The sequence below is a fragment of the Dermacentor andersoni genome, chromosome 6, assembly GCF_023375885.2.
Source record: "Dermacentor andersoni chromosome 6, qqDerAnde1_hic_scaffold, whole genome shotgun sequence".
Lineage (NCBI taxonomy): Eukaryota > Metazoa > Arthropoda > Arachnida > Ixodida > Ixodidae > Dermacentor > Dermacentor andersoni.
In genome coordinates, this window is record NC_092819.1 from 52,134,493 (window position 1) to 52,158,961 (window position 24,469).

The 24,469-nt window shown below is 47.8% G+C and overlaps 2 protein-coding genes across 2 annotated transcripts in view; one reads left to right on the plus strand and one right to left on the minus strand.

Moving 5' to 3' along the window:
• MED20 (Mediator complex subunit 20) overlaps positions 1-8,689 on the plus strand; it is a 29,479-nt gene extending 20,790 nt beyond the window's left edge. Inside the window, exon 5 of the mRNA XM_072288730.1 lies at positions 8,316-8,689. Within this exon, the coding sequence (XP_072144831.1) occupies positions 8,316-8,448 (133 nt within the window). The 3' untranslated portion in view covers positions 8,449-8,689. The remainder of the gene's footprint in view (positions 1-8,315) is intronic.
• The window catches only part of LOC126522911 (urocanate hydratase-like), a 45,538-nt gene that overhangs the window by 14,368 nt on the left and 6,701 nt on the right, over positions 1-24,469 (minus strand). Inside the window, exons 3-15 of the mRNA XM_050171754.3 lie at positions 23,815-23,968; positions 22,467-22,657; positions 20,888-20,954; positions 20,134-20,190; positions 19,079-19,165; positions 18,264-18,352; positions 17,464-17,526; positions 16,122-16,230; positions 12,519-12,589; positions 9,308-9,405; positions 8,459-8,522; positions 8,324-8,356; positions 5,747-5,835 (exon numbers count right to left, since the gene is read on the minus strand). Of these exons, the coding sequence (XP_050027711.1) occupies positions 5,747-5,835; positions 8,324-8,356; positions 8,459-8,522; positions 9,308-9,405; positions 12,519-12,589; positions 16,122-16,230; positions 17,464-17,526; positions 18,264-18,352; positions 19,079-19,165; positions 20,134-20,190; positions 20,888-20,954; positions 22,467-22,657; positions 23,815-23,968 (1,172 nt within the window). The remainder of the gene's footprint in view (positions 1-5,746; positions 5,836-8,323; positions 8,357-8,458; positions 8,523-9,307; positions 9,406-12,518; positions 12,590-16,121; positions 16,231-17,463; positions 17,527-18,263; positions 18,353-19,078; positions 19,166-20,133; positions 20,191-20,887; positions 20,955-22,466; positions 22,658-23,814; positions 23,969-24,469) is intronic.

A 24,469-nucleotide genomic window follows, 5' to 3' on the forward strand; every position in this document is an offset into this window, starting at 1 on the left:
GCTGCCTTCCCCCTTTGCATAGCTCCCAAGGCTTTCTTTACTTCTTCGGGCGTTACCTGTGGGATTTCGAATTCCTCTAGACTATTCTCTCTTCCATGATCGTCGTGGGTGCCACTGGTACTGTACAAATCTCTATAGAACTCCTCAGCCACTTTAACTATCTCATCCATATTAGTAATGATATTGCCGGCTTTGTCTCTTAACGCATACATCTGATTCTTGCCAATACCTAGTTTCTTCTTCACTGCTTTTAGGCTTCCTCCGTTCCTGAGAGCATGTTCAATTCTATCCATGTTATACTTCCTTATGTCAGCTGTCTTACGCTTGTTGATTAACTTGGAAAGTTCTGCCAGTTCTATTCTAGCTGTAGGGTTAGAGGCTTTCATACATTGGCGTTTTTTGATCAGATTTTTCGTCTCCTGCGATAGCTTACTGGTATACTGTCTAACGGAGTTACCACCGACTTCTATTGCACACTCCTTAATGATGCCCATAAGATTGTCGTTCATTGCTTCAACACTAAGGTCCTCTTCCTGAGTTAAAGCCGAATACCTGTTCTGTAGCTTGATCCGGAATTCCTCTGTTTTCCCTCTTACCGCTAACTCATTGATCGGCTTCTTATGTACCAGTTTCTTCCGCTCCCTCCTCAGGTCTAGGCTAATTCGATTTCTTACCATCCAATGGTCACTGCAGCGCACCTTGCAGCACTCAGTCCTTCAGCCCAGCTATATTCGCATATTTCTACATCTCAGGTGCGGGGTCATTACTGGAAATTCGCATACTCATTCTCTCTGAAGACACCGATAACGCGAGTGGCTAATGGAACCAAATGATTCGACCGTTGCTTACATAAGGTATCTTGGAATACCTGCACATCTGCTCTGGCTACTATGCCATTTTTCCCCTCAGTATCTATTGATTATTAATGGCAGTCACGATGTAGATGTATAAGTTTAAGAAGCTTCAGGCTTGAATGTCATCTTTTAATTTATGTCACAAAGATATTCATACATTTAAAGTTATAGTGTTCAAACTTTAGTTACTCATGGTTATTGAAAGGCGGATCCGTTATAGTCCCGCAAGGCTGTTCACAAGGTTGAACTGTACAAGGTAAATATAAGGGTTTAAAAAGTTAGAAAAAAAAGTAATAAGGAGATGTAAGCAAAATGCTAGGTTGTTAAGCATATGCGCTTATATATGCTTAAGCATATATAAGCATATGTGCTTAAGCACATACTTGGTTGCAGCTCAAGCCGGCGTAGGTGACTATTCGTAACCGCCCCGTTTCAAAGGAAATGCCAATGACTCATCATCATGAGAAGCGCTTTCTCATCGAAAAAAAGAAAAGAATTCGCCCCGGCACTCACACACAGCTACTGGGAACTGGAATGTGTTCTAGTTCTGGTGGACTAGAATATGTTCTAGTTCACCGAACACATAACATGGTGGGCTTCAGACCGGGCCTCTCCACACAGGACGTAATGTTACAACTCAAAAAGCACGTAATCGACGGCATAACCAGAGACACCAGGGGCATACTGGCCCTGGACCTAACGAAAGCGTTCGACACGGTGAAACACAGATTTCTAATGGAAACGATCTCGGTGATGGGGCTCGGCCGGAAATTCCACTCTTACATAGGCTCCTTCCTCAGAGACAGGAAAGCCACGATCAAAATAGGACAGGCCACGTCCGATTGTTACACGCTGGGCGCGAAGGGCACCCCACAAGGGGCGGTGCTCTCCCCGCTATTATTCAATCTAGCATTGAAAGGGCTCTCGGACCGGCTGACGAGAGTGACCAACGTCAATCACGCCCTGTACGCAGACGATATTACGGTGTGGTGCCCGGGAGGGTCCGACGCAGAAGTCGAGCGGGCTCTTCAAGAGGCGCTGGACACAACGGAAGAGTACCTGAAGGAAACGGGACTCCGCCTGTCACCCAGCGAATCGGAACTGTTGCTCTACAGGCCCTCGAAACAAGGCATGAGGAATTTGACGCCGATCGATCAAATACCAATCAAATTACGCACGAGTGACGGCCAGCCGATCCCCAGAGTGGACACTATAAGAATCTTGGGGCTGCTAATTGAGGCTAAAGGCGGTAACACGCAAACGGGCATGAGACTCACGTCCAAAACGGAGAACATGCTCCGGCTGATCCTCAGGGTGACCAACCGCAGGGGAGGGCTCAGCGAGAGCAATCTCATCAGACTTTACCACGCCTTCCTCATGAGTCACGTAAATTACGTAGCCTCGGCGCTAAAATGGACCAAGAGAGACGCGGCCAAGATAGACACACTGATGCGCAAGAGCATCAGGAGGGTGCTAGGTCTTCCGATCAGTACAAGCACGGAGCGGCTCGATCGGTTGGGGGTCCACAATACGCTAGCAGAAATCATCGAAGCACAGACCAAGGCACAGGTCGTGCGGCTGTCGACCACCAGGGCCGGCAGACGCATCCTAGAAGAAGCAGGTATAAATGCCGAGGCAGAGTGCAACGCACGCAGCGTCGCGCTCAGCGCGGCGGTCAGGGGCACTTTCAAGGTAGAACCGCTTCCGAGAAACGTCCACCCGCAATTCAACGAGGGGCGCCGAAAGGCGAGGGCCCGAGCACTGCTGAAATCGACCGCCAGCTGTCCGGGACTGGCGGCATTTGTAGACGCGGCCCAGTACGGGCGCAGCGACCGGTACGCGGCCGTCTCGATACGCTGGGATGGTACGATCATCAGCGCAGCATCGGTCAAGGGGGTAACGTCCGAGGTGGCCGAACAGGTGGCAATAGCCGTGGCAATGAGGGACCCCGAACGTCCATACGTATACACAGATTCGCGATCGGCGGCCAGAGCATTCGCCTCGGGCTCGATATCGCGGAAAGCAGCGGCCGTCCTCGGCAGTGAGGGAGCCGCGGGTCATCACATCCTCAAATGGTTTCCAGCCCACATGGGGGCCGACGTGCACCCCGACTTTCCCAACGCCAACGAGCTGGCACACGGACGCGCGCGAGGACTCGCGCACCGCGACGATCGTGGCGAGCGAAGTGGCGGGGAGGGAGGGGAGCACCGAGACCCGCTGCTCACCTTCAACGAACTAACAACACATTATCAGCTGTCGAGGAGGACCTTCCCGCTCCCCCACGCTAAACTTACTAGACCACAGTCATCTATATTCAGAATGCTGCAAACAAGGTCGTTCCCCTCGAGAGGCAGAATGAGCCTTTATTCACCGGACGTAGAGCCGCAATGTCCGGATTGCGGCGAATCGTACTGCTCGCTATCGCACATGCTTTGGCAATGCTCCGCGTTAAGCGGCACCGTGTTCAGCAAAGAAGAAGACTGGATGGACGCCCTGCGAAGCGACGACCACCAGACCCAGCTTCGGGCCGTCCAGAGGGCTCACGAAAGGGCGGAGGCTCACGGGCTTCCCGTCCCAACGTGGGTGCGGCCCGCGACCCCTGCCGACCACTAAACCAAGAGTGGGTGGGAAGGGGTTCCTCAGGACCCAATAAAGTTCTTTCCTCCTCCTCCTCCTCCACCGAACACACGGCTCTCCGTCGGCGCTTTGTTTGCATTGCGGCTGCGTACGTGCTGTCCCTCCCATGGTTCCTGCAGCACGCCCGCGCGACGAGTGGAAAAAATCTCGGAGGCAACGTGTTTGGATTTGAGCCATAAGCGTAACCGCCAGGCCCGACGCACGCGGTCTGTTCAGGAGCCATTTAAAGGCCAGTTGCATATACCGAAATTTAACTTTATCTAAACTGATTATTGAGTAAATACCGGGTGTTTATATAGGCACAAAAAAAAAATGCTGTCTTAAGTGCCTATGTAACGGGCACTAAAGCTGTCATTTCAGGCATATGTACATAGGTGCCGAATACTGTCCTTTAGGCATGTAAATTGTAGGCTGAATATGGGAACTTCCACTCTGCATCTGAGGATAAATTATTATCATTGTTTTCTAAGCGAAACAGCCCACTAAATCCATGTTTTGTGAAATTCGCAGCATTTTCACTTCAAGAAATGTTGAAGCAGTATACGTGACGTACAACGAAGCACCATCTCAAGATTTTCGGGTTTCATATTGTGCCTCTCTCTCTCTCTATCTCTCTCTCTCTTCTTCTTCTTCTTCCTCCTTCCTTTTGTCTTGCTGGGTATTATTTTGCAGCTAGAAAACGAAGGCTCAACATTACCTGAAGTTAGTGGCACATACTTGTGTACTTCGGAACGTTTGATTGTAAACTGTCGTCTGGAATGGCAGAATGTTAGCCGATAAAAACCTGTGGAAGTTCTTTCAGTATACGAAAAAAAATAAAGGGCGGGGGGGGGGGGGGGATTTTTGTCCGAAACAGATCGAAGTTTCCAACTAGCTTCATCAGCAGCAGGTCCATTGGGAATGATGGCCAACCCATTTTTGACGTCCAAAAATAAGCCTCACATTCCAGGCCACAGTTGCGCCTGAGCATTCGATTTTGTCGATGATGTCGGCTAAAAAAGGCGAAGCGATCGAGTGCACAAGTATGCTACGTCGTCTTTAAGTATATGCACGATACCATCGCCAGTTTGGTCCCTCCGTTATGGTGGCAAGTTGCGTTCAGTGGTGTTCTCGTCTGTTCTAAAGCCGTTGAAAACAGCTTTTACACCGGTAAAGTGTGTGTTATAGTAATCGGCTTTGTTTAGCCAAATCCCCTAGGGGGTCATAACAGTCTAAACAGGATGAGGCTCGGACAAAACTCGGAAAAAGGCATTCTTTAGGCTCTGGAAATCCAATGTAGCCGCCAACATCGAAATAAGGATGTATAGGCACCATAAATGTGCCACTAAAATGTTTCTGTAGACCCATATTTCGTGCTTATGTGTTCAACAGGGACGATAAGCACGTCAGGGGAAAAGATTGGCGTTTGACCAAAAGTTTCGGCCTTTAGTTATGAGTAGTATATACAACTGACGTAACATTCGCAGAGCCGCAGGGCTGGTTAATTGCATAATTTTCTTATAAGCAGCTTCTAAACAGCACTTAAGCAGACGACGGGTGCAGCTGGTGGTTAGCGGTGGCTGCAACGTATCTTCCATGCAGCCAAGGAGGTATTTTAAGAAAAGTGCAGTGATGGTTTAGCGGTAGATGCGAGAGAAATGCGTTAGCACTACGTCGCACCTCTTTGGGGTCGCGCGGATTGGTGATTTAAGCACCAGTTCACCACATTGCAAAGTGTTGTTCAGGAGGTCACTCGACACGCGTCCTGCCTCTTCGAGCACCGAAGTGCAACTGATGGTTGGCCGGAGCAGATCGCCGTCACATCGTCAGTTGTACTTCATATGTGCATACATACACATGGACACACACACACACATACATGCTATTATATATAAGCTCTCCCCATCCCGTCTCTACCTCTACCACGTGACCGGCTTCCCCCATTTCACACGCGTACACTTTCTTTCTTTCCCCCACTTTGACACTCCTAATGTTAACCATCGAAAATCTCCTTTGCCCCGGCACATTGTCTCTGAGGTTTGTCAGCGTTCCATGGGGGCCGGCGCAGGGGCAGCTTAATCTCGCAGGTGCCATGTCCAGGAGCTGAGCGTTAATTCTAGGTCTTCTGTCATGATTATTTCCAGCTGGAGGTAACGGCAGCGTATATTTCTCTCATTCTTGTCTTTCTTTGTTTTGTTTTTTATATGCTCTCTCCGATGGCACTTATCAAACGACCACAATCAGCTTAAAAAAATTTGCTCAAACTGTTCACGTACCGTTTGTATTTAGCAGGGTCTTGAGCACGGAAGTGGCCAGTTTGTCCGTCAGCGCCAAGTCTTCCTTAGACCCCGAGGTGCAAACCCACCTGTAACAGTTTCTTTATGCTATCATGACGCTTTCTAAACGTGTCTTCAGCGTCTGAAATGGTCGACACGAGTACACCGAAAGCACTGGTAGTTTAATGTCGTCCTGCCTTATGAGAACTGTTCCGGTGTTATTTTGTCAGGGTGTCGGCGTGTTTGGGGTAATATATTATAGCATCTTGTGACTGAATCAATTGAATTAATAGCGCTGGATTGACACGGACAAGAAAGACGACAGGACGCTCGCTAACTATCAACGTCCTGTCGTCTTTCTTGTTCGTGTCAATCCCGCGCTATGACTTTAATTGATGCAACGAAAAAAACTAGCCCAAAAATCTGCACTCCTGCATCTTGTGACTGATCTTTACTTTTGTGTGTGTGTGTGTGTGTGTGTGTGTGTGTGTGTGTGTGTGTGTGTGTGTGTGTGTGTGTGTGTGTGTGTGTGTGTGTGTGTGTGTGTGTGTGTGGTGTGACACGTGATTATAAATCCTGATGTATTGTGGACATGATGAATGTTTATGATGTCATGGATGGCGATATCCACAAACATGGACACCATATGCACCCACTATCATGGTGTCTATACTGGATATATGTGATGTCTGGCTCGCATTACCGTTGACAGTCGTCGTGAGATGAGTCCTACCGTAATTTTTTTTTTCTCTCTGTTTTGTTGCGACTTCACGCATATACATGTATCGTGTCCACGGTGTGATCGTGTCCTACACAGTGTGATATTGATAGATAACGTGCGACCACTTCACAGTAAGCTCGGCGGCTGTTATATCTTTGATGATTTGATGACAACGTAACAGTACGATTGTTACTTGCTTTCGCTCCGCGGCTATATCGCAGTGCATGCTATACCAATCATCTTCTCTTTTTTCTTCTTTGTACATTTTTTTGCTTCCTATTATATAGTGACTGGTATCGTATAGTGGTTGGTATGTGACGTGCATAAACGTTTGCCTAATAATATATTTCGGTTGAACGTCAGCGCTTTGTCCGTAGCATTGTATCCTCCTTTCGTTTGGTGTCGGCTAAAACGCTACCCTTCAAACGTGAACACTTCATTGAGGCGCAGCACAAGGCAGACAGTTACATTTAAATAGAACGCAAATGAGACGAAAGAAATGATGAACACGTGCAATGCGCTCTGTAGCACATTCTTCCTTTCCTGACAGTAAACTATGCTGCTCGATTTGGAGCAGCTTTTTTTCTCTCCTTTACCTCCCCCTCCCCCCTTTGATGCGCAGGTGAGAGGGTGTACTTGTTTTTTTTTGTTTTTTTTTTGTTGATCAGGCATGATATCAAAGGTTTGCTCGTAGATTCTGATTAACCCTTTCTGGTTCAATGACTCCCGTGATAATCACAATGCCTCGCGAGGTGCAGTCCTGAGCGATTGAAACGCGATAATCACACTGCGCCACAAAGTGCGTGACAAAAGGTCTTGCTTTTATAGTATACGAAAATGCTTCAGGTTGGATCGAGTCCTCGGAGCACTCAGACGGCTCAAAAAAAAAAAAGAAAGCAGGCAGCCATGCGCTCCAAGTATCGCGTTTCAATCGGTGAACACTGTACACTGTAAAATAATTGACACCCTTAAAGTGAACAAGGGTGCAAATTGGTCTATAACTCACACCCTTACACCCAAGGGTGTAAGGGTGCGAGTTATAGACCGATTTACACCGTAAAAGTGGGAGCTGTAGATCGATTCACACCCTTATTCACTTTTACGAGGGTAAATTATTTTGCGTTGTATACCTCTGAGCGAGAGAAATGTTGTACTGAAAGTAGATGTGATAAATTACCGTTCCAGCAACTGTGATTACATAACATATGTAGAACTGGTGCCGCATATCACTGGCTTTTTTTCTGAAATTTCGAAAACGTTCGCACTTCTTGGCGTGCACTGCGATTGGGCATCTGTGCCGTGCCTCCAAAATCTATCATACTAAAGGCCGGCTACATGACTTAGGGGGCACGCAAACAGCCTTAAAATAAATTGTGACCATGATTTCTGCGAATTTGGGAATTTTGAATGTCACAAGGTTGCCTATATGCACATTTTGTGGTATAATGCTTCGATGTATTACAGAAAACTACACTGCGACATTGTTTATTATTCTATCCTTTTGTTGTGTGTGTGTGTTAAGGTATACACATTTGTCTCGTCAAAAATGAAATTCGGACCAGAAAGGGTTAACGTCTTCCGGTATAACGACGAAATGTGTGACGTTCCATAAGCTCAAACAACCACGCCTCATCAACCGTTAAGGACCTTGCTCCAAATAACCCTTTAGAGTTCGTTAGCAACGACTTCATCTGGTGGTGCTTTACGCGTCATGATGACAGGAAACAAGTTGTGTAACTCGAAAAGCTGGCCGTTCTGCACAAAAATTCTGCTTCATCTTCATCTCCTGTATCATGTTTGCCCTCGAGAGCATGACATGGACATTCTGATTGTTTTACAACGCCGCAGGAACATACCTGAATGGTCCGAAGCCCAGGGAGAAGATGTCCCTGCAACACCGAAAGAAGAACAGCCTTACGTCAGTTACTATACTGCGTTTAACTTGGCCAACTTGGGGCAGGCACCACCCTACAACATGTAAAGATCATCACCCCATGATGTCCTGAACATAGGACGGGTAACGGAACTTGATGCCGTCGTGGCCGACGTCAGCGCCTGCAAATACATAAATTCCAGATGATGTAAGTAATTTTGAAAGGATGCATGCGCGAGAGATCCGTAGCAGTTTGTCTGAAGCTAGAGTTTTGGTTTTGGTTAGTGGAGAACGTCGTAGGGACAAACGTCATGCTCAATAAAGGCTCCTTAGTTCGTGTGCTGTTATATCCCAAGCAGCCTTTGAAATTCGTTTGGGAGGATAACTTCACTCGCAAGACTGTCATCGTTAGGACAAAAATGAACTCTCAGTTTCGCCCGAAAGGCGAAGCATCGACAGCGACATCAAGGTGTTAGAATGTTACACGAAATTTTATGTACATTATAAAGTGCGATAAACACACTCTTACTAGCTTAACATGCATGGTGCCACGCGCCCTATGACACGCGTGAAGAGTACACTTGAAGAACGCAAGCACTCGCGGTCACAACACTGGCGTGACGAGGAGCGCCGGTAGAGGGGAGCGCGCGTGGCTGTTTCGAGAGCGAACGTTCCGCGCTACCGCTCCCTTCACCGTTTCAACGGTGCCGTGCCACCGCAAGTCAGATCACGTGGCTCCCAACACTGGGCACTCAAGAGAGCGCGCATCAAGACGCCAGCTAGCATAACCGCCCTGACACCAGCCTTGCTGTCGCGATCGCGTGCTCGCTCTCGCACCCTCAACAGATCACGTGACCTCCAACACACTGCGCGTGCATCCTCCGTCGCAGCCGAAATATGACGGCGCGAGCGTGCTTCGAGTGCCCGTGTAGTAAAATACGAGTTTGTATCGAACAATTTTTCTCACCTGCCCTAGAGGCTTCGAGGAGGAAGGCGTTGCCGTAATCCCAGAAGGCCATGCCTTTCTTCGCCATCTTGTTGATGGCTGCCACTTGTCGCCGAAGGCTGCGCAGAAAAAGTGTGACGTAATATGAGGGCAGCTTCTGCAGCTTTTCTTGCGAGTACATATCATTATCGAACAGAAATAAAACAGTAAATAAGGTGAATAATTAAGCATAACAGTTATCACTAAGCCGGAAGATTATGCGTATACTACGAGAGCTGAGCGAAAATAAAAGTCGCAGTTTTGCCCTAAAGGTGAAACATTGATTGCGATAGCAAATTGTTAGACAGCTACACGCAGTAAGGTTAGTAGTTTGATCAGCCGTACAAACTGATGTAAATATTCGCTTACTAAAGTAACAAGCGCGACGTGTCACGCGCGCGCAACAGGCAAACGTGAAGACATCACACTCGATGACCGCGGGCACTCGCTGTCAGAACGCTGCCGTGGTGAAGAGTTGCAGCATCGACGAGCGAATCGCCTTTCGGGCTGTCTCTCGCTTAGTAGGCGTGCGAGAACACTGCGCACACGAATCCATCAGCTTTCTCAGGCCGCCAGCCTTCGAACCCACCGCAGGTTACCTCCAATGTGGAACGCGCGCGGCCGCGCTCAGGCTCGCCGTGCCCAGCCGGAGTACAAGCTTCGATGCGCGCTACCCTCCCTCCTCCTAGTGCGCGAGAAAATTCGGCACGCCCCATCGCAGCCATCCTCCCTTGCAGGCGCGAGAAGACGCCGCACCTAAAGCCCCTTTTTAGCCGCAGCAAGCCACCATCTTTCTCTGCTCAACTTCGCATGCTTTCCTTCTCGCCTACAGTACACAACGCGCGGTGATCATGTCGCACTTGAACTTTATACGGAACATCGCGGCGACGCCACCGACGACGGCGGAAATTCGCCTGGAGTGTCCATATCGTAATAAAAATAAAAGTCGCAGTTTCGCCCGAAAGGCGAACCATCGATTAGGATAGCAAATTAGTAGACACCTGTACGAAGTAGTTTTATCGGTCGTATACACTTGTACACATTCGCTTACTAAATAAGTTAACAAACATGGCGTCGCGCGAGCACAGGTAAACATGAACACAGCTTACTCGGTGACCGCGGAAACACGCTGTCAAAACGCTGGAGTGAGGAAGCGCGGAAGCAGCAGCGAGCAAAATGACCTTCGTGTTGCCTCTCACTTCAACGCCAACTAAGCGGCGAAAACACAGTGCACACGAAGCTATCAGCACTCGGTGCAGATAGTTTTCGCAGATCGCAGATCGTTTTCAAGATGCAGCCTGCGCGGTCGCGCCATACGCAGCAGCCACCGGAGTAGAACGCCCTCCCCCCCTCTCCCTTCGGTGCCCTGCGCTCGACGGAAAACGGCGCGCTTCCTCCCTGCTTTCCTTCCTTGCGCGCGCGAGATCTAGCCGCCATCGTCAGCTCACCTTCCGCACGCTTTCACTCGCCCATACAACATACGGTGACGATGTTACCGCCCTTGGAATTTATACGCGACATCACGGCAACGGCAGAAATGCACCTAGAGTGTCCACATAATTGCTAGCTCAATAAAAATTCGCAATTCCGCCCGAAAGGCGAAGTACCGATTGCGATAGCAAAATAGTAGATAGCTGTACTAAGTAAGGATAATAGCTTTATCGGCCGTATAAACTTGATTCGCTTACTAACCAAATTAACAGTGATAGAATATGTAAGCGAGACTCAACGAGGACGTAGAAAGAGACACACAGAGACAGCGCTGTCTTTGTGTGTCTGCTTCTTTCTACGTCCTTGTTCAGTCGCGCTTACACATTCTATGATGGATTCAAACCAACTAGACCGCCAGCGTATTTTAACTAAGTTAACCAGCATGGTATCACACGCGCACAGGTAAACATGAACACATCTCGCTCAATGAGCGCAGAAACTCGCTGTCCAAATTATGGAGTGAGGAATCGCGGCTGTAGCAAAGGAATTGACCTTCATGCGCCTCTCGCTTCAACGCGAACGAAACGTCGAAAGCACAGCGCATACGAAGCTACCGGCACTACGCGCCCTATGCAAACATTGCAGATCATTTTGAAGATGAGGCCCGAGCGGGCGGGCGCTTTGGCCACGTCGCAGATCGCTTTCAAGACACACGAGCGCCGGCAACGCGTCCTTACGGCGTCTTCTACGGCGTCCGCGAATCGTTTGGCCAACGCCGTAGTAGACGCCGCGGTTGTCTCTACTTTGTACGGAGCGACGAGCGAAGAGGACATCGAAGCACCCTAGCAGTTGCCAGAGAACAATGCCCCTCTTTCCCTCGCCTCACTTCCCTGCCTCACGCGCCACAGTAGAGGGCGCGCATCCGGGCCGAGTTACTCGCTCGCGCACGCGAGATTGAACCGCGTTCGCTGGCTCACTCTCACATGCCTTCATTCACGCGGAACTTCACGGCGACGGCAACGCCGGCGGCAGAAATGCGCTTGGAGTGCCCATATAATTGATATCGCAACAAAATATATTTGAGAACGATGCGAGACATGCTTTGAAATGTTCAAAGTAGAAAACACGGGCGCAAGAACAACGGAACGTGTTACCATCTTCGTTCTCTCTGTACCGGCGTTTTCTACACTTAACGTTCCAAACTCTGCTTCTCTTTGTTTCCATCAATGCACAGATCCACGCACAACTCTAGCGAACTCTCTGGTTACCCGAGCAGCCCTGTAAGCAGGGTCAATTGCTGGACCAACCGACTTATCTAAGACCAATGTGGTCCCACACTGGGTCCCTTCATTTCGTTAACTTCTTATATCGCCCTATGTTCAGGTAACGCAGGCTCTACTATTCAACATGCGCCAGCTATAACCCAGACCCAACAGCGTATTAAACGCTGTATCATCATATTCATGTTCACCGTCGGAACCCTCCTCCTCCTCCTCCTCCTACCCTCGCGTTTCTAAACCGTCTCCTTCCCCTATATTGAGTAGCAGGGAAGAACTTGACCTATCGGACCTTTCTCTTTCAGCTAAATTTCGTTCTTTCTTAACAGAAGATATCTCCCCAAACATAGTCTGCCTTATAAGTTATGCACAATTCCTACTTGGAGGTCTATAGAGGCACATTCGCACTAGTCTCAATTTGGTTCTTCCGGCGTCGTGGTTTTGCTCCAGAACTTTCATGTTTTGCGAGTCGTACGCACGTGTACCTTTCCTGCACGAGCATCTTGAAGGTCTTTGGGTCTTCTTTCATCTTGGCGTTTGCCTTCTCATAACTAAGCTGCAAGAAGAAAAAGAAAGTCTGAACATCAATACGGTGAGCAAGTATATAATGAGTTATATGATACAACAAAGTAAATTGAAATCTGACTGGTTGCGCCGTATCTGAATGTGTTGTCTACGGTTATGATGAAACCATAGATTGTAGATCCGACACAGTATTCCTTACAACGAAGCGAATCTTCGCTCATAGTTGAAAATGTGTATTCTCTTAGCAAAAACAAAAAAAAATAAGTCACGTCCTGCACAAAGAGTAACTTGCAACAAAAGTTTTTCGCACGTTTGCATGATCTCACGTGCTAAGGTGCGCACGTCAGGGAGTATAGCCTTACGAGAACACGGTCTGTTTGAGCTAAGTTGTCACAGTGCGTTACCTACCATGATAGCTCCGTGTATCTAGCATTATGTTGCGGCGCACGAGGTCGCGGGTTCGCTTCCCGACCGTGGTGGCTGCACCGATGGCTGCACCGCACCTTATGTGTACGTTAACGAAACCCAGTTTGCTGAAATAGATCTCGAGCCACGCTATAGCGTCGGTGAGTTCCTTTAGGACGTTAAACCCAGTCATCGTCATCATCATCGTCATCATCATCATCATCTTCATAATTCGAAGGAAGGTTTCACTCTTTACGTGTGGTGGATGGGCAATCATTCTGGATTGTCGTATAAATTCCTTTTAGTTTTGTAAGCGTTCTTTAATGGCGTTCTGTTCTAGCCATGTAAGTATGTAATGACAGATGCACCTAGTTTCACCACGCTTACCGAGTCAGTGTGCTCTGGCAATGGAACTACATTATTATTGAAAGTCATAGCGAAAATTTCCTTTAGTACTTTCTCCAAGATATCCTGTTTTGTTTGCTTAGATTGTTCTGATACGCCAAAAAAGAACCAAGTTGAAACGCTTGCCCGTATCGTCCAAGTTCGCAACTTTTCCAAGAAGAAAGTGAAACGGATTGTTCGAACTCTTGTGCGGTCAATTTTTCTAGTTCCCGAAACTGTTAGTTGAAGTTTGACGTAGTTTGACGTGAGATTGCGTAAGTTTTGATTTGTGACTCCTGAGCGTCCCGACTGCGGTGTTGTTGTTTTTTTTTCTTTCCTTCAACAGGCGATGGCAAGAGTCATAACCAGCGGTCAAAAGAGGAAATGATTTTGGAGCGCCGCGAATGACAACGGCACATTTGAGCAAATCACGACGAAAACTTGGCTTCAAAATATCGTTACAACACATACGCAACATTGAAGAAGGAGAACACGAGCTTGGAGCGGAAGACAACGACGTTAGAGACTTTATACATGTTTGTTAACTCACTGCGCCGCATTTTTGGCGGAGGTGCGAGGTATTGACCCCCCGTAGCCCTCGCACGTACGTCAGGGCTCCGTTATGAGCCTCCTCGAAAACATAAAACATTACCCGGGGGCCGCGATATATCGATGCGCCGATACGGAGGAAAGAAAAAACACAGCCGGGACGCGACCGCATTATGTGCGCTTTCGACCGCCAGAGGGCGAAGGCATCGCGTTCAGCACGCAATCTGTAGCGTGTCTCGCACCAGAGTTAACGAACGGCTGAGGCTTAGTGGGCGCATGTCACCCAAACATCGTGGCGTTTTCCTCGCGAGCTTCCACGGCTTGGAGAGACAGGGGCCGAGCTTCCGCTCGCTCGCGTGGCAATAAATCATTCGGCCGTGCACTACGTCATTGTACCGACGACCATATATACGTCTTGGTCTCGTCTACTGAAGGGCCTCTTCAAAAGCAGTTTTTTTATCTCGTTATTATTGTTTCCTTCGGGGCTTTCTATTCTCGTCCCGTTCGATCTCCGATCTGTCTCGCTCTCTTTTCCTCTTCCCTCGCCTGCCGCTCGTCGGACGCGTTGTCGTGCTTCGCGGTGCGACTTTCTGTGCGCTCGGATACCTCTTCTTGTACAATACTAGTAGCTTAAATATTGCTCGGTAGCTCGTCAGTGTCGAAGGCAGCACGTATCGTGCCGGCAGCGTCCGTGCTCGCGTGTTGAGCAGCCTGATCACACCGCCTTTACTCGAAGCTGGGTCGTGTACGATCCTGCATGCCAACGCACAAGCCTTAGAGCAGCTGGCCCTTGGTCTGCGCACCCGTTGCGTGCTGTTGCTGACAATGTGTGCGAGAGTGAGCCGAGTGGTCCTGCGCACATCCATCACGGAGACGTATAATGGAGGCTATGACGTCAGGGCGTCAGCCCTTCCGCAGGAGTCGCAGCAAAATGAGGTGAAAACACTATGGGCAGTTAGTTCTCCGAGCTAAACAAAATACGCACACGATTTTGGCCCTGCGGCGTGTCTTTAGCCCGGATGTGTCTGTTATTGTGTCCTCATTTTCCGCCTTTCCTTTAATGCGATCAGCGCTCCGTATAGGAGCTTCTCCCACTTTCAGGGGACCATCTTTCTACAGGCATTTTCCCGCCAACTTTGGTCAATGGGTAGTCCATGTTTTAGCCGGTACAGCATTGGACTGCTGTGCTGAGGGAACAGGGTTCGAAACCAACCGTTGGACCAACTTGGGCCACTTGGTACGCGCCATTGGGTATGTTCCGCTCTTAGATGATAAAAATGACTTAATACGTTACCCGGAGGTGCAATCGAACCCGCATCATGCACACTAAAGCTTGTCTGAGTGTATATTCGAACGTGTGCCACGCGTGGACTTCGGAGCGGCGCCACTAGATGGCGCGGCATGTTCAGTGGGTAGCGCGAGAGATGGACCCCGGGCTGGCATACGTTCTTTATAAATGACGCGCTTCGGCGCTGGCAATATACGGTTTGTCGCTATAGCATTGCTTCGATGCTAATCGCGTCAACGTCGACTTTCATCGTGAGATGGGTTCTGCCGGTCTTCTTTTTTTCCCTCCTCCCACTCTCATTGTAGGGTAGCAAACAGGACATTCTGTTCTGAATCAACACACTTCCTTTCCCGAACATTTCAATTGTCTATGCGTTAAACATGCGGCAGAGTTAAATGGATGTCAAACGCCCACATATTATATGCAAAAGGTAAGATTGCGACGAAGTGGAGTTAAGCAGGCAAAGTAGTGCATAGAACAGATTAACATGGGGGTATATCAGAGTAACAGAAATGGTTTCAGAGGAATGAAAACATATTCGATGGCGTTAGAGAGCGAGATAGCGTGGTATGATCAGAAAAAAAAAATTAGGAACAGGTTGCGCTCGGCTCACGCAAGACAATGTGGGTGGGAACCTTTAGGGGGAGCTTTCATTATACAGCGTACTTATAATATAGACCGATGATAATGATGGCAATCTCTGCGCTTCTTGATGAAGTATACGTGCGCCCCAAATTTTGGGAACTCTGTAACTGTCCATTTGGTCAGCTCTAACGGGCTGCACAGGCCGGCTACGACCTCCTTGAAGAAGGCTCAAAATGACGCGACGGAATTTGACAATATGGCGGACTCCGCGATGTTAAAAAATAGCAGCTGGTACTTTTTTTTTTTTTTTGTCATGCGGTTGTTCCAATGCGCGCATATCTCAATGACAGACCTGCACAGGGTAGTATCCACCGTTGAAGGGGTTGTGGCAGGACGTTTGGTCTGATCCCAAGTCGGCAAGCAGCTCGCCTGTGTTCTCCAGCTCCTTCGCTAGACGCTCCCTGCAGGGACAGAGGTTGAGTCATTTTAGTTGATTTTAGTGAATCGCAGCCTGCCGGCGGGACCACTGGTGTCGTACCAATGACCAAGCTTCCAACTAAAACTTCTGAGCTTTGAGGTAACGGAACAAGATGTTAGATGCTTGTGCAGTTTAAACACCTTGAACTCAGTTGCTGTCTATTCTGAACTCGACTAGCCCGTTTGCTGATGCCGTGTACGATAGCACTTAAGGAAAGCTAGCGTTACATTTTCCCGAATATTCTTGCAGCCTTCCACCACGAGGAAATAAGACACACAACTGAACATTTCATTGGTACCAATTTTTGTATGAATAAACGTTTACAGGTGCAGTTGTTTTTCCCAGAACAGTGAAATAACGCAACGAACTTGACCGTCACGCATGTTAAAATCTAACAGTTTTCTACAAAAGCCGTAGTATCCTTTTTTTTTTTAGGTTCTTTGGCAGTGTTACATTTATCCCAATATTAGGGTTATACTTTGTCACCTCTCTAAATGTTATCATTTTCATGTATTTGACTGTGTATTCCTTTCTTAATTTGTTGTCGTTTGCACTTATGTATGCTTCCCTGAATTTTTCTATATCCCTGCTTTCAAAGCCAAAGAATTTAATCGCCAATGTGCTTAAGTAAATTAAATAAAGTAATAATTACAAATGATGAATAGTTCGATGATCTCAGTAAGGGTACCATCGAGTACGCTTCCTCTTTTCTTCAGCGTCAGAGTCAGATGCTTTATTTTTCTTGAATTTTTTCTTCAAGAAAGGTACAGAAGCTAAAGGTACGGTAATACCTGAGGCCTCTGTGCCGGCTTCTTCCTGTGCATGCTAGTGTCAATAGTGTTAGGCGTCGTGACTTGCGACTTCACGACTGTAGACCGCCTGCCGTTGTTGCCTTCCTAATGCACATTTTAATACGCTAGTGCGTTCTCCTAAATAAGACTTCCGGTAGCCCATATTAAACTTAGAACAAGCGAGCACGCAGGCATGCACACGAAGAAGCCAAAGTACATCATGTTCGTTATATAGTCATTTAAAAAAAATAGCGCCCGCAAGTTTACGAGTTCGAGAGACGTTCGTTTTATAGAAAATCGAGAGACTGACTCAACAAGATCGACTTGTTTTTTCTGTCATGCTGTCGAGTGACATACCAGTGGCGAAGCACTGTTTGACGCAGGCATTTGTTAGGCAAAATCGCCAAGGCACCGGAATGACTTACCACATAGTAACGGCGTTTCCAAGGTAACCGATGCTCACGCTCTCCTTCGCTGCCTTTGCTTTTCTGCAAGTGGAACGTCGGTTTGCTTTGATTACGTGGTTGGTTAATTTTATGAAACCTGTTGCCTATAAAACATTTTGTTAGGGGACATGGACCTATTTCACGGCAATTTTCCATACTTTCTTCTTGGCCCATAAATTGCTTACATTGCGTACGAGTGATGACAGATAAACTTTGACTAACCTAGCTCCCTATGCTTTGTCGTATATTTCGGTCTTGTCAAACGCATACTAAAGAGAAATTTGTAACGTAAGCTTCTAATTTAGCAAACCAGCCATTCTTCTTAGGCGAGGAGGCTTGATAATTCAGAAGTACAGAAAAAGATGGCCGAGTATAGACGCTGTCCTCAAGGTCCCGCTCATGCCCGCTATTACGTCATGCCATTTTGACAGCGTCTCCTAGGGTCTTGTTAATCGCTTATCAATAAAGAAGGACTACGTTGAATTCTAGATGGACAGAGAGACGGACCCAGCCAGTTTAAAACACTTTTTTCCCGCGCCGAAACTGCCAAATTACGGGAACGTGCATTGAAAACCATGACATCAGGCTGACGTGTCGGTACTGCAGTTTCGGCGCTAAATACGGGAAAGCCAAGTACAGCCTTTCGTTTTCACCAGCGATAAACATCGTTTTCCCGCCAAATGAACGAATACATGTGATATTGAAATAATTCTTTTACAGTTCAAAACAGATGTAGTGTCGCTCATAGGTGTCTCTTTTAAGCGTGGGTGTTAACTCACTTCATTCTCTTGATCAGTTGTTCAATGTCCTCGACGACCTCATTCAACCAACCCTGCCGGTGACGTTTGTAGGTGGCCTCCCGGGAAACCTGTGGCACCAAGAAAAAGAAAGAAAGATATTTTTTATGCAACTATGCCAGCACTGTTGCTGAGCATGTCAGCTAACTTCGCGTAGGACACTTTTAGGTCGTACGTATACTGTGACTCGATCGTGGCTGTTTAGCGTCACTTATAAGCTACAGATCTATAAATGCAGCTGCGCTTTGAGGACGCGAGAGAAAAGACTGAAGGTAGGAAAGAGAGAAACATTATTTAATTACATGCGCAGCGTGATAGTCCGGATGACGTGGTCGATATACTGAATGCGTCATGCACACGTAGTACAACAGCACACCGATGTGGCAAGCGACTAGAGTAGTCGAGAGCAGTGTCCCTGAGTAACTGGAAGAAGGCATCGTAATTTAGGTAAATTGCCACTTGCTAGGCATCCCATGACAGTCCGTGATAGCAGGAAACACGCGTGGGTTGTTCGTTCCGTTCTGTTTACGCCGCGCATGCTAACTTCTTTTTTTTTTCTGCCCGAGGGATCGTACACACTTGGTTAAACATGCAGAAGGAGGTATAGCAGGTATAGCTCGAGGCTCCAATAGGCCTCACATTTTTACATGCAATGCAACATCTTAATTTTTTTGAAGAGTCTGGAAATCAGGCGAGACAGGAAGCTGCCTTCACGCCGCAAAATGCCTGTTCCGAGGCAAATAACGCTCTGCGTTAAAACGGAACATGGCGCACGGTGAATGGTGATGCATACATACCTCTGCGATGACTCCAATGCCGTTTGCGATAACGACTGCTTTCGCCTGGGCACCGCTCATGCCCCCGAGACCAGATGACACGAAGATCTGAAAATTAAGGCATACAGTCTTGCATATAGCTTGCGAGTTTGTGGTTAGCCCTTTCTTCTCCTTCTTAGCTGTGATGTGATTTCTCTATACGGCTTCGAGTTGGTTCAGGCTTGTTAGCATGATTCCGATAGACTAAAATCCCAAAGGAGCAATGCAAAGTCGACACCACCTACAACATTTAAAGCGTCCCGCCCTTTACCCTTCTTATTTTGGATGTAGTGAACGCTTGAATAATTGAAAGTTATTGCGTTTGAACGCTTCCTCAACGGCGTTCCTCGGCGGTAGTGGTTGTGACGTCAACGTCACGTGGGCCTTTTGCTCCAGAATGAGTGACGGCAGGAGAGGAATGCCACTCTTGGTGCTTGCGGGCGCTGGTTGAGGCAATGAGAGAAAAAGACTCTTCTGCATTGTAACGCAATTTACGACCTTAACCGTGAATAAGGGTGGAAATCGGTCTATAACTCACACTCTTACACCACCCAAAAAGGGTATACGGCTGTGAGTTATGGTCATAATTACACCCTTATTCACTCTTAAAGGGTGTAAATTATTTTATAGCGTGCGGAAGAGGATAGCTCGCTTTCTCGCTCTATTGCTTTTGAGGTTTCATTTGCTTCTGTCTATAGGCTATGACAAAACTTTGCTTTTTAATATTGCTGCAGAATGGTTCCGTGACGACGTTTTGCAAATTCAAGTTTATACATGAGAAATCCCCTACGAGGCGGGCTGAGGGGCCCTTTAACGTAACCAACACCACCAACACTTTGTGCAACAGGGTCTGCATCTTAACCGCTAAACCGCAAAAAAATACCCTGCTGAACCACTAAATGGCCGAATCACAAGAAATTTAGGGTGTTAGAAGGACGGACTGTACACGATGTTTCATGCATAACATGCTAAAGTGTGCGCTAAAAAAAAAGTCCCCGATGTGTAACAAAAGTTTCATTAAGTGTGCGTTCGCTCACCTTTCCTCTGAGGTCGTCGATCTTGAGATACTTGCGTCCAGCGTTCATCACAGTGATCTGCAATCGGCGCAAGAGTACTGGGAGTGCGACCTCTGGTAACAATACGTTAGTTATCTAAAGGAAAAGACGCTTAAATATGTTTGCGCGTATGCGGACAGACCTCGGATCTGTTATAAAAACAGGTGACCGAGTGCGCCTAATATTAGGTGTCAGTTTCAGATCTTCTGTGTAAGATCTTGTGCCAGGTCTTTTCTGCCTATGTCGGTAGGTAACGTCTATCCTAGGATGTGGTCGAATGACGACGAATAGGGCGGGGAAACCAACGCATAGGGCTTAAAGCTGCCAACGAGGACGCAGATGAATGTCGTTACTCAAGTTTGTAAGATCTGCCAACCTCTACTCGAGCTAGTACCGTACTGTTGTTGAACGAAAACGAGACATGAGATGGAAAAGGCAGGGATGTCAACCGGAAGAGAAGTTTTGGTTTGCTACCCTACACCGTGACAAGGGCTAGGAGACAAAAAAAGACAAAAACAATCGCGGAGAAAGGAAGCAAACACGCGAAAAAAGAAACAATGGATGGGGAACGGTCGGAAGCATCAATGTCTCTAATAGGCCGCTTGAACTTAATAACTTCAGTAGCAGCTTTACCGACTTCTGGCGTTTAGGTCGTCACGCCGTATAGGTCATACAGAAGGTCAATAGGTCATACAGAAGTCGCCGTATAGGTATTACTGCTGTTGAAACAATGTACCGTTGTTCCGTGAACAATTCCTTGCGGCCCGATGTAGCAATAGCTGCCCGCAGTCATCTGCCCGTACCTGGAAATGCAACAAAAGTTCAGCGCAAGTGCGTTATTCTATGAAACACAAATATTCTTGAGCAGCTGTACAGTAAGCCGTTAGTCTGAATTGTCACTGTAATAGTGAATTATTACTGCGATTCAACAAGCCACAGACTGCGCAATGGATGACCGATTTTGCACACAGTCGACCACAAAAGCTTACGGATAACTGGATCTCAGAAAGCGTCGAGTTTTCGAGCAGCCTGCAACAGTAGCCAGTAAAGGCGCACATCCCAACGTTGCTCGCATATACTACAGTGGATGCTAGAAATGCAAATACCAGGCTGCGTTGTAGGGCTGTGGAGATTTTTTTTTTTTTACTCAGGTCCCGTGATCCGCGAACATTTGTTGCCGAGTGTGCACATCCACATTTATGTTTTTAACGTAAATATCACGATGCTTCGTCATTTAAAGCTTCCAGATACCTAGGCAAACTGGCTTTTCCATACGTTGTGCGGTACAGTTAAATTGATTTTTAAAGAAGAACTTAGCATTGCACACATCATTCCACAGCTCCAAATACAGGTGTCGACGCATTATGAGACGGACCCATCCCTGATGTACTGTAAATGCCCGAGCGGACCGATCTTACTCCCAGTGCATGACGTCTCCTCGCAAGGATTTGTAGTGCGGGCCGGTCCTGGTAGCAGTGTAGTCGAAGGCGTCGATGAGTCGATCCTGATATAGTGGCACCACGAGTGTCCTGACAAGGGTTTTAATACGACATCAACGTAAGGATCAATGTAGCCTTCGGAGATGTATATAGGAAGGTACGTGTTGGTGGAGCAACTGGCGAGGTGGGACGTAAAAAAGGCACGTGACAAGAGGAGACTTAGCGGTTGCGCGGCTGTGCGGCAGAATCAAGCGCTGCATTGCGCAATTGCTCGCCACCGCAGTGTTCTGTATGGAGATGGTTCGGACGAACCACTTCTGATGGAGAATTGTTGCTTGATATGACGCCTGAGTGATACTTGATTACTGTCTCTCAGGTTCAGCACGAGGAACTGTGAATGTATGGGCACGGTTGGTTGGACACGAAGTGGGCCGTGATGCGGTGAAAAATGCCGTAGGAAGAGGAGTTTCACAATGAGGTCGACGGATAGTTACTGAAACTCGCAACTGTTTATCTTTCAATGATTGCTCGCCTACCAAATAATGAGGAGGCGTCACTGGTCACGTATTACACTATTGCTACGGGGCAGTTTGAGGACCCGTGAGCTTATTGCTGTAAAAAATCTCGGCCGATAAATCGCACTACAAGAACAAGTGATAGCCGGAAACATCATTTGCGCAGCAATAGGTTGCTGTGCCATGTTAACTTCGTTTTCCACAGTTTCGTAATCGCTTACGGAATACGTTAACTGTGCTTGGCACCAATAACAGCATATATTTTTGCCAGCACTCCCTGTGTTCTTATGCTAATAGGTATACAAGCCTGGAATAAAGGAGTGTGTTAATGTTGTTCACTCGTGCGAAAGCTGTTGCTCACATGGTGACTCCCATGGCGAACATGCGGTCGTAGTCCTCGCGCGAAGAGTGGTTCGGGATGACCATTCCGTTGGTGATGACCACTCGAGGACTTGGCCGGGGTGACGGGAACACGCCGAGAGGGTGGCCCGAGTACATGACCAGCGTCTGCGACTCGTCCATCTTGGACAGGTAGTTCATCACCAGCCAGAACTGCAAGCACGCCAATACGAAGCGATATGTAAATGAATGACCACGATGTGGGCAAGCGAGTTAACGTGCAATTGACTAGGCTATGAGGGAATGCAACGTGCAAGTCTGTTAACTTGCTCGCAATCTTCTTTCTTTAGACGCACACGAAGAAAACGATACAGCCGAATCTCCCTTAAGGGCAATTATCGTGGTGCGAAATATTATGTAGTGGCTCCTTATTATCGTGTTGGCGATATAAACGACCTTGCTTCTGTTGTTCCGTTAGATTAGCGTAGCACTGCCTATACCTGGCTGTTCTGGCGCATGACGTAGAAGCAAGGCTTATTTGGTCCAGGAATGTTTGCTGTCCGAGAGCAGGAGCAGCTGTGCAAGGTGACGAGTGGAACCCGGCGTCCAATCATTGTGCCGGAGACGTGCAGGGGGTGGAGCTTCGGACTTTGTTGCGGGTGATATGGCCTTCGTTCCCAAACGAATCAGGACCCCAGAGTTATCGTACGATCACGTGACTCACCCTAAATCAACCCTTACTGCATAGATAAAACAGACTGGTTATTTTCAAACTCCTAAGCTAGCTTACCACTTCACGCGCCTCACAAAACCAAAGAATTGAGTTTTAATTTAAATTTATTTAGTTAACTAATGTACACACCCTCGTAATTTTTTCAATATTATACACATTACAGGGTCTAGATTAAGATTGTTGGATTATTTTGGCGGATGCAAGGCGTTATTTTTTTTAAGGTGAACCGAAAACTTGAAGGTCATTGCCCGACCTTGCCCAGACCTTCTTATATAATACTTCGCATTATTAGTACTTATATTGCGCTAGTTGCTTCAGCTATGTAGTTGATTCAGCTATATAGCAATAGTTGCTATTGTAATTGCTATGATATTTATTCGCTCCAGTGTGCCCTCCTGGAGACCGGAGGGTCTCAATCACATGCTTACCTGTGCCGACTAAGCGCGAGGAATCCCGGCCACGGCGGTCACATCTCGATGGGGCCGAAATGCGAAAACACCCGTGTGCTTAGATTTAGGTGCACGTTGAAGAACCCCAGGCGGTCCACATTTCCGGAGTACCCCAATACGGCGTGCCTCATAACCAAACCGTGGTTGCGGCACGTAAAACCCCGTAATTTATTTATTTATATATTTACCTGTGCCCAGTTGGAGAACACCTGTCCGTTGCCGCCGTAGGTGACCAGTTCCTCGGGAAACTGAGCCACCTGCGGATCCAGGTTGTTCATGATCATGAGCATCACGGCGGCGGTTTGCTTCGTCTTGGCCGGGTACTCGTGGATCGGGTACGCCCTGCGACCGAAGTGGAAAAGAGAACACGCGCGTCAGGCGTTCAGTTATCGGTCTGCCAGAAGCGGTGTTTTGAGTTCGTGTTGCCGGAGTGATAATTTGCGACTTCGTTACGCGAACCTGCGGGAAAGGGTCGCGGGGGTCGTGTGACTCCGACAGATCGTTTCGGGGGGTCACTTTCAGTTTCGCTTGGCGTAAAACGCGCAGTGCGGCTCCTGTTGCGACGCCGGTTTCCCGAAGCTCGACCGGCGTGGGCAGCGTGGCGTTGTCAGCGGGTCGCAGGTGTCCGGTAGACCATGGCGACCAGGCAAGGACGAGACGATTTCTAGTGCGATACTTGCACTGTTTATTCAATGGTTGGTGAAGGATATAGAAGAAGAGTGTGAATGAATTTTAAGAAGTACATTGCGGGGCCCCTTAAATGGGCCCACTAAAATCGCGGGCGGGATCTTGCTCGCGTCAGCGTCACGTGACATGCACCGAGTCCCTTCGGTGCTTGGCGGC